General features: G+C 37.2%; 1 protein-coding gene across 2 annotated transcripts; it reads left to right on the top strand.

The window, feature by feature from the left end:
* The first annotated feature begins 2,087 nt into the window (after window positions 1-2,087).
* Window positions 2,088-11,117, top strand: LOC149796815 (uncharacterized). 2 transcript variants are annotated; one of them, XM_089960287.1, is made up of 4 exons: window positions 2,088-2,353; window positions 8,851-8,976; window positions 9,694-9,924; window positions 10,594-11,117. In XM_089960287.1, the coding sequence occupies exons 3-4, from the start codon at window positions 9,695-9,697 to the stop codon at window positions 10,691-10,693; spliced, it is 330 nt and encodes a 109-aa protein (XP_089816413.1). In that variant the 5' UTR covers window positions 2,088-2,353; window positions 8,851-8,976; window position 9,694; the 3' UTR covers window positions 10,694-11,117. The 2 variants fall into 2 exon arrangements, with proteins under 2 accessions (XP_089816413.1, XP_089816412.1); XM_089960286.1 differs by lacking the exon at window positions 8,851-8,976.
* Window positions 11,118-11,479: the final 362 nt, after the last annotated feature.

Genomic DNA, 11,479 nt, shown 5'->3' with positions numbered 1-11,479 from the left:
ATATGTTTATTTTCCTTTAAATTCTGGGACAATTTCGTCATTTTAACGTTACTTTTAGTCACATCCATTTTGTCGTTGAGCATTTCCTTGATTATAGCTATTTATAGCATCATTACAATTATGCAAATTTTTGAACACCCCAGCAAGATTTCAGGACTTGGTAATGCTTTATATATAAATCCCACGCTTGTACTGGTGTATGTATGTTTCTGTCTCTGTTGTGTTTGACCCTCTACCATCATTGTCCCTAGACAGTCCCACCATGTTCAATTCCCCTTGACGCTATACAGATCCACCATGTTCAATTTCCATATGTTAAATTCCTTTGAGGCAATATCCCCCAGGGGTTTCCGTAATGTTAAATTTCCCATTGTCCCTAGACAGTCCCACGATCTATTCTCCATGTTAATTTCCCATTGTCCCTAGACAGTCCCACGATCTGTTCCCCATGTTAAATTCCCATTGTCCCTAGACAGACCCAAACTCTATTCCCATGTTCAATTCCCTTGTCCCTAGACAGACCCACACTTTATTCCCCATGTTCAATTCCCCTTGAGGCTAGAGTGGCCCAAGACTTTTTCCCATGTTCAATTCCCCTTGAGGCTAGAGTAGCCCAAGACTATTTCCCATGTTCAATTCCCCTTGAGGCTATAGTGGCCCAGGGGGTGTTTTTAATGCTAAGTCCCATTGAGGCTAATGTGGCCCCATTCACTACTTGTATTCCTCTTGTCGCCGACTTGGTCGCAGAGTCACCGAATGTGTCATCGACTAAGTCGTGGTCGCGCGCCATTACTCGCTTAAGGTCGAGATCGATGAAGAGAGACTAACAGTGCGAAATGATGAGAGAAGAGAGACCTTCGCTGAAATGTGCATTGTCGTAAGATTTTCCGCGTTTCTTGGACGAGCCTTGTAGCGGCTGTATCCCGGTCGACGAAAGACCTTGCTTGTTCTGATGGGATGGTTATTCGGCTTTACCTGCAAGGGGACGTCTTCATACAATACCTCTTATGACACACCACCGTAGCAGCCACAGCTGCCACGTACATATACCCAGGCGGAATCACGTGACCCAAAACTAGGACGCTAGATGACACTACAAAACCCGCTAACATTTAAAATCAGAACATAAACTTAAACAAAAACTAAAATTGGTTTATACGAAACGAAAATTACTGTTCATGTGTTTTTCTCATTGCACTAGCCCGAGTTGCCCAATAACTTCAGCTACCAAACTCGGTTGATTTTTTACACTTGGTAAGGAAGAATCCTATCAGTTTTGGTGTCAAAAGTAAAGCATGTCGTGACTCAAAGAAGAAAAATGGTTTTGGCACAATGGCTGAAGCAGCCACCATTTACAGTTATCAAACTTTGCAAATGGCCTGCACTTGAGTTAAGGAAAAGGCCTGTTGATTTCAAGGTCAAAAGGTAAAAAGTAAAGTTTACTGTGATTGAACGGAAAGAAATTGTTTAAGTTAGCACTTGGGGTGAGGAATAAACCTATCGATTATGGAGTCAACGAATCAAGAAGATAATGCCTTCATTAGTTGGCCATTACGTTCTAAACGAGGGCGCATCGACCATATTCTACATACCACTGCCCATTAGGGTGGGGGTGAGGTGGGTTCTTAAAGGAATTAATGTACTGCATATTAGTCTCTTTATATATACCTGATTAAAAGTCGGAATTCTTCTCACTCTCTCCCGTATCCCCATACCGTTTTTGAAAATAAAAGGCTTCAATGAAACAAAAAGTGCACTTGAATCATTTATTTAATTCTTGGATTTATAATTTGCCGGCGTTTTGAATCAAACGGGACGTTCTCTAGTAACACGGTAGCTATATTTGCATGGGCGAGTCTATGCTTTCAAGCAGCATATGTGATCTAGTTCATCGCGTTTTATAATCCGAATAATTCCGTAAATTGTAGAGTTATATTTCTTTGAACATAGGAATATAAGAGTTCCTCCTTTATATTTGTTCAGTTTGGTTTACAAATATTAAAACGAGACATTTCAAGTACTGAACTCAGAGGAGACAACTCTTACTGCAATGGGCTGTTATAGAACACAGAAAAGGACATTGGGTCAGTCTGTCTGCTTGTTTACATCACGAGCTTCTGTTTGCTTTGAACGAAAATAAGTCGACATTGTTATGGTTAGAAATTATTAATCAGTGGAAAAAAAATATTAAGTTTTGTGCATTTAATATCCTTGACGCTTTTCGTTTTTAAAATCGGTACAAAGAAACTGGATGGCTTGCAAATACTCTAGATGAAATTATAGATGCAGTCATTACAGCAAGACACAATATATGAAGGAATATCCTGAGTATAGTGGTGATCTCATAGGGGAGGTAGGTATACAATTGGGATTTACATTACAACGTCAAGCCGTCATATTTACTCACGTAGTAGTATTATTAGGGGCAATATTAGTAGTAGTAGCTGTATTAGTAACTGTAGCAGTTTTTGTGTTATGATGGTGTTGTTGTTATTGTTATTACAGTAAAAGACCATCTTGCAAGACGTTTTTTAAAATCTACCTATTATAAAAGACAATTTTTTAAAAATGCAGATGAACTGTAATGTATGCAATGTGAGATGACCAACCTAGAGAGATAACGTTTTTTCTGTTGCAGAAAATATGGTCTCTTAAGACAAAATGCACTGTATTATTAATTAATTAATTAATTAATTAATTAATTAATTAATTAATTAATTAATTAATTTATTATTATTATTATTATTATTATTATTATTATTATTAATTTGCTTTGTGAAGAAAACAAATAAGAGATGGTGGGGATATGTTATCCTGCCATACAGGACTTGTTTGCTTGATTAATATAGCGCATCGTCTACACAGTTTAAGACAGGGATTTCTAATATTGACTATTACTTCCAAGTGGTTTGCAGTTTTTGTCCCCATGTAAACTCCGATGTGTTCGATTCATTCGTTTGGTTCAGTGTATAATTTTTCTTTGCGGATATCCGTCATATTTTCATAACTATTTTCTATGAAAACAACCGATTGCCATTGTTGTGTTTTAGTCAACTAACCCGGGTTGGCTCGGGGATGTAGAGTAAGCCCGATGCGCCTTCTTGCATGTCGTAAGAGGCCTTCCAGTAAATACAAGAGCCGCGGTGAATCAGTGGTTAAGGTGGTGGACTCAAAGATTGCGGTTTTAAATCCTAACATGATCTGCCCACGTCGGCTATGTTGTGGTCTTGGGCAAGGCACTTTTCACCGATGGCCTTGACACTAAATAAACTACTTGTATTGTTGCAGCTAAACAAACCAAATCGAACCAAACCGAATACCATTCGACCAGACCCTTGCGAGAATTCGTGCAGTCTTGACCATAAGTGTGTATGGTAAAATGATTACTTGATCTCTACTGTTTGAAATTGCTTCGGAAATAATTTGTAGAAGTAAAACTACAAATATATATCATCTAGATCTCAGTTTTATGAGCAAAGTTTTATATTGTTGATGCCACGTTGAAACGGATATAACTGAAAATTGCTTTGTAAATCAGCCATGTATACATCATGTGTACGATAAACGTGATATCACAGCGTCATTACAATCAGGGATGATATTGCATATTCTCATTGTTCAATGAAATCACTTTTCCAATTATTTGGGAAAACGTGTTCTGTCAAATTTAGGAAGAAAAATATTTTTTTTTTAACCAGCCCTTAGTATAGGGAAAATCTTAAACAGCTACACAAGGGTCTGGCTGAGTGAGACGAATGTTTTATCTAATACTTTGATCATTTACGGAAATAGTATTATTCATAATAATAAATCATTGACTTAATGCTACGTTTGTATTTGTAAAGCTTCTCCCCCCCCCCCGAAATTAAATAAATATTGTCATTAATTCAAAAAAGCTCATTACGATTGTTGTGGTCAGTCACTTCACACTGTAACCCGGTGGATGAGAAATCTTGAATAGTTTGTTATTTTTATTGAAATACATGGCCATTTTAATATTCGATTGCCTAATTTTCATGGTTTGTCTATTTACGTCAAGTAATTGAAGTCAGCTCTTGTTCTGTAACACTTCTGTATGTACGGTCATAAAACATAGCAGGCGAGACACCAGTCTCTGCGGATATCTTCTTAGTCTTACATGTTTGAGATTTGATATGCGTTACTGACCATAGCGATAGGAAATTCATCATAAGCTATTAATTGTATAGCACAACAAAAAATCGTCAGAACTACAGCTTTCTCACTCGAGACCTATTCCCAGTGCTTCTCCATTATATGTTACAGTTTGTCAATAACAGGTGAACAGAACATGTGTTGCCATAGTGGCCCATTATTGCGTCATCGTCTGCATTTTAAGTAAGTTTGAAAGAATGATAGTGCCATGCCTGCTGTAGCCATCATCAAGTATGGCCTACGGATTGGCTGTAGAAAGAAGTTTGAAAGAATGATAGTGCCATGCCTGCTGTAGCCATCATCAAGTATGGCCTACGGATTGGCTGTAGAAAGTCTTAAACTACCAGTTCTGCTGTCAGCAGTTTTTTTGTTAAAAAGTGATCTGCTTTGATGCACCAGTTCCAAACCCAAAGCCACTGTTAAAGTCACCAAAGAGGCACAAAGCCATAAACAAACAAAATCACAATTTAACCAAAAATGCCACAACATTTCTAACAAAAGGACTTAATTTAAACATATATTGCTGCTGCTTTATATTCACTACTCTGAGACTTTTGAGGCACTACCTCAATTTTCTGTTACCCTTACCTTTGCCATGCACCTCAAGAAACTGTGTCCCTTGTTGGTTTCTGTAAACAACTTCCAAAACTAGAATATTGCAACTTGGAAACATATGGGATAATGACGGATAAATCTTTCCACTACAACATGATTCTCAGTCATGGTCTGGAACGACGGACAAATTCAGATATATAACCAACATCATATCACAAAATCTATAGGAACGTAACACCTGTCATAATTCCGAAAGTGTTAACATCACAAAGTACATGTGTAACTGTAGATACCATACACAGTATGCACTTACTGGACATGAAATAAACGTGCAGCTACCATCGAACATTAGGATCGACCTTTCTCTCAGGACTTGGCCATGAGGTTCGAATGGAGATGGGGCGGAAGATGGAAATGTCAAAGCAGAAAAACGCAGATATCGGTTTTTCAAAATGATGATGATGATGATGATGATGATGATGCTGATTAGACATAAAAACCAAGAAGAAATATATTCAATACAGTACAACCTGTGCACGAGAGTATCTTTGGCGATTATCGCAAGCTGGACTTGATAAAAAGGTGTTTGCTACATGAGGTATGATTTTATATGGAATGTTTTATATTCGGTCTTCAAAAATGTGTTATATAGATGATTGCCTTACAGAGGTGGCCATCTAAGCAAGTTTGATACTGTGTACTTATAGGATTCATATAAGTAAGATGAAAGTGTCTACTGTTTCCTATAACGTCATTAGCATTGTATAAGGATGGCATTATAGTCCCGTTCGGGTAACTATGGACATTAACATTTCATGGGTCATTATAACCCCCTACTAGAATTAAACATACCGGGTCTGGTCCTATAACCCTCTGTGGAAATTAGCATCGAAGTATACTATAGCCCACTGTGGAATTTTAGCGGTGGAAGTCAAATCCTCAATGGAAAATGTACATTACGAATGTCACAATGGTCTCTGATGGAAAATTTAACAATGCAAGTATCACAATCGGTCTATGAAAATCGAACATGATGGGTTAGAATGAGATCCTGTGGAGATGGTACGTAATCTGAATGTTGCATATTATCTAGTTACATACATGAATGTTTTTATATTTTTGAATCCAACACCCGTATTAATAAACACTGTAATAAGGGACAGACATATTGACGGAATAATATTTATAAATACTAACCAACACCCACATACACTTACAAACCTCGTGTAAAGTCTAAGACAAGACTCATTAATTGTTCAACGTCCGTCCTTTAGGATTATCCCGTGGTTTTTTAAAGTTAGCATTTCGTTGATATTTAGCATTGAAAATGTAATCAAATATGTATCATGCCTACAGACGCACATATCTGTGTAAGTGCCAGAAAAAAAAAAACGACTAAAGTGTACGAAATTTTTCGACTGCTCCAAATATTAATGAAATTCCGGGTCATGTGACGCTGTGACGTAGGAGACGGGACACTGAATCATTCGACTAGTTAGCCTTGCTGTGAACATTTAATGCATGAATTTAGTAAATTGAGAAAGAAATGTATGGACCGACATTTTGATCATCAAAAAAACCATCGCTACGAGTTTGAGCAGTTTTCCAACGAACTCTTTGATTTTAACACCACTGACGCTCGTACATCACACGAGAACTCTGATGCGAAAGGTGATTTAAATTTATATCTCACAAATATAAGTTGGGTTTTAGTGCTAATTGCATCAAAAATGAATTTGATCTGAGAATCCATTTATTCCAAGTTGGGGTTAGGTTGGGGTGGGGAAATGTATGCATTGGTGGGTTGGGTATTCGTTAGGGCTGCTAATATACGTGCCGGCGATGATTATTTAATTACTTTGGGACGAAACTTAAGTATATCGCACATACTGTGTCAGCGCGTAAAATTAATCTTTTAAAATGATATATCTGTCGAGCATGTTTCTGGTGTTTTATTGTTCCTACTGAAAATAAGTATTTGTCATTTGCAATATAGAGTGCATGTTATGCACCCTGTTCAAGTGTATCAAATGATGACATTTTTACTCCATTATACACAATCGTGTGCTTATACAATACAAACTACTCGAGAAACAACCAACCATTTTGCCAACAAAAAAACTGCATTTCATTGCAGGTGTTCTCTACAAGGAGGAAATGGTTTGATATTTAATAACTGAGCGATGCATTAAGCAAATGGTCTTAAATAACAGGTACAGGTTACGTATTAGTAATTCTTTGGTCATTTGATTCTTTCATAGGTGTTGTGGTTTCCAATAGCTCATCTCAACTGAGAATGAGATTATCTATTGTCAGGAATGGATCCTGTGGAAATGAACCTTTAGAGGGGTAGAAAGTCTGTATCACCATAAAGTGTACTGGACACGGCACAGACCACCACTATTTGGAGGTTTCATTATTCAATTTTGCAAGGATGAAAAACGCTGACAATAAGCAATTTATTAGTATGTTTCACTCAGACACATCATTACCATTCACTCTATAGGGGATTTGTATCGTATTCGGTAGGATATACTCATTAACACCCACCTAGTGTCAATCCAAAACACACATTCCAATACTCCAACACCCAAATTCTTACAAGCAAAATAAATTAGGGCAAGGAAGGAGGTATGTCATAGTTACTATCACACATTATTATTCGTCTTTCACTCCCTCCGGTTTATGTTTTATGTTTACCTCTTTACCGGGTTTCTGTATTCTTACTACCAATATCAACCTGGTATTTGAGTCAGAACCGTATTTTTGTTTTGCATGAAGTGCAGAATAATTGCAACATAAAGCATTAGTGCAATCAAAATATTCAATATTGGAATACCATTATGAAATAGTTTTATTGTTTTTATGCTGAAAAAAGATGCGCGGTATTTACTTCTCGTCGCAAAATACAGTTTGTTTTTATTTTCAGTCGTATGCAGCTGATTCTCCTCTTCATTTTTCTGATGAATCTATTGCATTTTTCTGACGAATCTATTGCATGAATCTATTGCATTTTTCTGATGAATCTATTGCATTTTTCTGATGAATCTATTGCATTCTTCTGATGAATCTATTGCATTTTTCTGATGAATCTATTGCATTTTTCTGATGAGTCTGTTGCATTTTTATGAGTCTCGTGCCTTATACTGATTTGCCTATTCATTCTTCTGATGAGTTTCCTGCATTCTTCGACGAACCTCGTGTATTTATTGACGAGTCTCCTGCATTCTTGTGATGAGTCTGATGATTCTCCTGCAGTGAGTGAATTGGGTAACTGATATATAATATACACTGGATTTTATCAAGTTTGACAAAATAGTCCTAGCATAGCATATGTAACACTTCTTTCCATATTGTTTGCAATAAAAATCGGGTATCATTAAGGACTGGTGTCACTTGAACGATGCTATAAAGTATAGAAAATAACAATAGTTAGTGTCTATTTTAGAAATCGGAGACACATGAGTTAAAACCAGAATATAAAACGCACACAATGCACTCTGTCAGGTCTTTTTCACATGTACATACCAAGGACCATAGGGTAGTAATCCTGTGGTGGAATATGAAGCAATTCTACCAGTATTCTAATTATTTTTCCCTATGCCTGTCCTCTTAAAACAGGAAATATTCTGTCAAAATACCACAAAAGTTAATGTGCTTGGTTCATAGTTTCGTTAACCGGTCTGTCGTTATTACCCGTATGTTTGCAAAGTCAAGTCTGGCCCTCTGTGTTGCAGATGAAATTGCATCTAGTTTACATGGCGTCATACACCATCTCCACACATCAACCAGCAATACAGTTATAATGTACTCAAAGTTTTAATACGACCGTCTACAGTGTTCAATCTTTGGTTTTGTGAAACACTTACTGAAATGACAGTATGTCATCCTATTTCATTTGCACTGTAGCAAGTGTTTCAGTTTGATGATAAAATGTCACTTGCTTGGCTTATTAGTGAGCCATCTGAGACGATCCATCTTTTAATAGCTATCACTCAATAAAAAATTATCGATAGAGTTATTAGACTGAAGCAGATTATGCAAATACAATAAGGCGTGGTTTATACTATTAAATAAAACTAGTAAAATGTACATGTTTAAGTTAGTAAATTGTGATTGCAGAAATGTTTGGTGATTGGACAAGTAACACTGGTTGTCTCATTACGTCATGAAGTGACCTACACGGTATTGTGCTAAATGAAACTCGGATTGATAAGATGTCATTAGTTCTCACAATCCGAAAGAAAAGTAAGTAATCTGGTGTAATGCTTTTTTGACCTCTAAGTTAAAACTGCTTTGTTGTCAGTATCTCAAACAAGAATGTGTAAGTAAGTTGATAAGTATGACATTTCTGAGCTACATTTACAAGTACCTTCAATGCATAGAATGCAGTACATTCGTCGTGGTGTGAAACAATTATCTGGCTCATAATTAGAGTGTATAGCGCATTCACACCACGATACTTCTTTTTGTATAGACAAGGATGGACAACATAATCAGTCTTCATGTTTATATTGTTAACTGTATCCGCTGTAATGCATGTCATAGACTAAACGAATTTAATTTGCTGAAAATAAAGTCAGCAAATAATGGATGAGTTCGCTAGATATGGATACAATTAACACACTGTTATGGCCCCGACGACGCGAATGAAGGAGACTTTGCAATAATTCTTTTCTTTTTTCAAAGCAGTGAAGGTATTGGGAGTGGACAAGGGCTTAGGTTTAGCAAAAGAATGAAAATGCATCACTTTGTTATTTGATGAGATACATACTATTGCTGTTGTTTAATACGACACATTTTGGAGAGTCTGGTATTTGTTATCCTGTAGAAATTTATAACTAGGACTTTTCTGTCACATTCCAAATTAAAACAGATGTTGCCAAGGTACGTGTAATAATGGTATTTGGACAAAGTTTAATTTTTGAAATTGGTTTACGTTTTGACATATTCCTTACCTTTCAGCATGATTCACGCGCACCTATTTTCACTGATTTTCTTTGAAACGCTAAGCCTGACAGGCGGGTTTGACCTAGATGAAGAATTCCATCTTCAGATTGGAGCACTGAAAGGGGATTTCGAGGTTAAGCCTGTGGATGGTGCCACATGCAGATGGGTAGAAGGAGTAAACCAGGGTGGTGGGCCGAGGGAATTCATCATCTTCTGCAGGATCCCACTCATCGTACAGGGACAGAGGTGAGATGTGTGAGTGATCTGCAAATGCAAGCGCCTTAGACCACTATGTCACACGAGGATCACTAATATCCAAAGAGAGAGAGAGAGAGAGAGAGAGAGAGAGAGAGATAGAGAGAACGACTTATGCTAAGTGGTTTATAGACATTGGCATTATGTGATACATGCAGTTCGGGTGGTGAAAGTAACGTCTTCCATTGTCAGAAAAAGAGAATGAACCCCAGATCACGGAGTTATAAAGCCAAATATTGTCCATCACGCATTTTGTGTTTCCGTAGTTAGTTCTTCGTCTAAAATGGTGCGGAGAACCTTAAGAAATTACGGACTATGGATGCATGACCACATAGTCGCGCAGATGCTGAAAGTAAGGATCCAAACGAGAACTGTAGAGTCGCAGTAGCTAGGGAGCAACCACAAGCTAGTCTGGCCTCCTTTTTTGATAATGACTTTAAAGCGAGAGGAACAGTATGTGTTAGATGATTAGAACTGAATTGTTTTAATCTACAATTGTGAAGCCAAGAAGTGTATGTTAAACTCAAATGCGATTTCATCGTTAGTGTCAAAACTCTTTTATGAATAATATGTATATTAGTATATAACCCTCTCCAAAATTTTCGAAAACTTTTTTTATTCACTGTGTCTTTATAACGATTAAAGTATCTTCTATTTCAGGGGACTTGTCAAAGCAGCCGCCACCAATCAGCCCAATGCATGTAACAGGAAGGACCTTGTGTATAAAGAGTGCAAAAATGTCATATTCGTAAAGCAGTAATAACTAATGGTCTGCATCCGACTTGAGAAGAAATTAAGACACACGCTTTCATTAAAGATATCCTGGTCGCTCAAATTAAGTTAATTCGAAGATGTTGCTGTGCTTATATTAATCGATTTTCAATAATGCTGAATACAATTGTGTTACGGCATACTCAATCTTAAACTCTGACTGTCAGCCTAAAAATATGGCAATTAATTAACAAATATTTTAATCCGCAGCAGTATCTCTGTCTTAGATTTGCAATATACTTCAGCTTTTAGAAAATGTTTCCATTTGAAAACAAAATCTTAGGGACAGTCTTTTTTTATAACGGACAGTGTACCCTCACCCACCACCCATTTTCTTATACTTTGCATGTAGTACTGATATCAATAACTCATCCATAATATGCTGAGTGTAGTGAGCAGAAGTGATGAAGTTTCTTGTGTTTCTGTTTTGTCTGTGATGACGATAAGGCTCTCTCTCTGTGCCAGAAGAAGATCTTTCTATCTTCCCTTCCTAAATTATGTAGAGAGGTGGTGACCAGTCGGGTGGTCTAATGGTTAGAGCATCCGCCGAGACATACCAAAGACTTGGCGCTCAGCTTTAAGAGGTTAGTTTTATGACTGGTCGACCTGGTGTCAGGATAATGTGACTGGGTGGGACATGATGCTACCTGTCTGCGGCATGATGCCCTAATGGTAGACATCACTATAAACTATCATACTGGAGACATCGTAGCGATATAACTGAGAAATTGTGAAAGCTACATTAAAAATCCAAAACACACACACACACACACAC

Source organism: Sinohyriopsis cumingii, chromosome 6, assembly GCF_028554795.1.
Source record: "Sinohyriopsis cumingii isolate HCF-2022 chromosome 6, ASM2855479v2, whole genome shotgun sequence".
Classification (NCBI taxonomy): Eukaryota; Metazoa; Mollusca; class Bivalvia; order Unionida; family Unionidae; genus Sinohyriopsis; species Sinohyriopsis cumingii.
The sequence above is the reverse complement of the archived record's forward strand: the minus strand, read 5'-3'. Positions and strand labels throughout refer to the sequence as shown.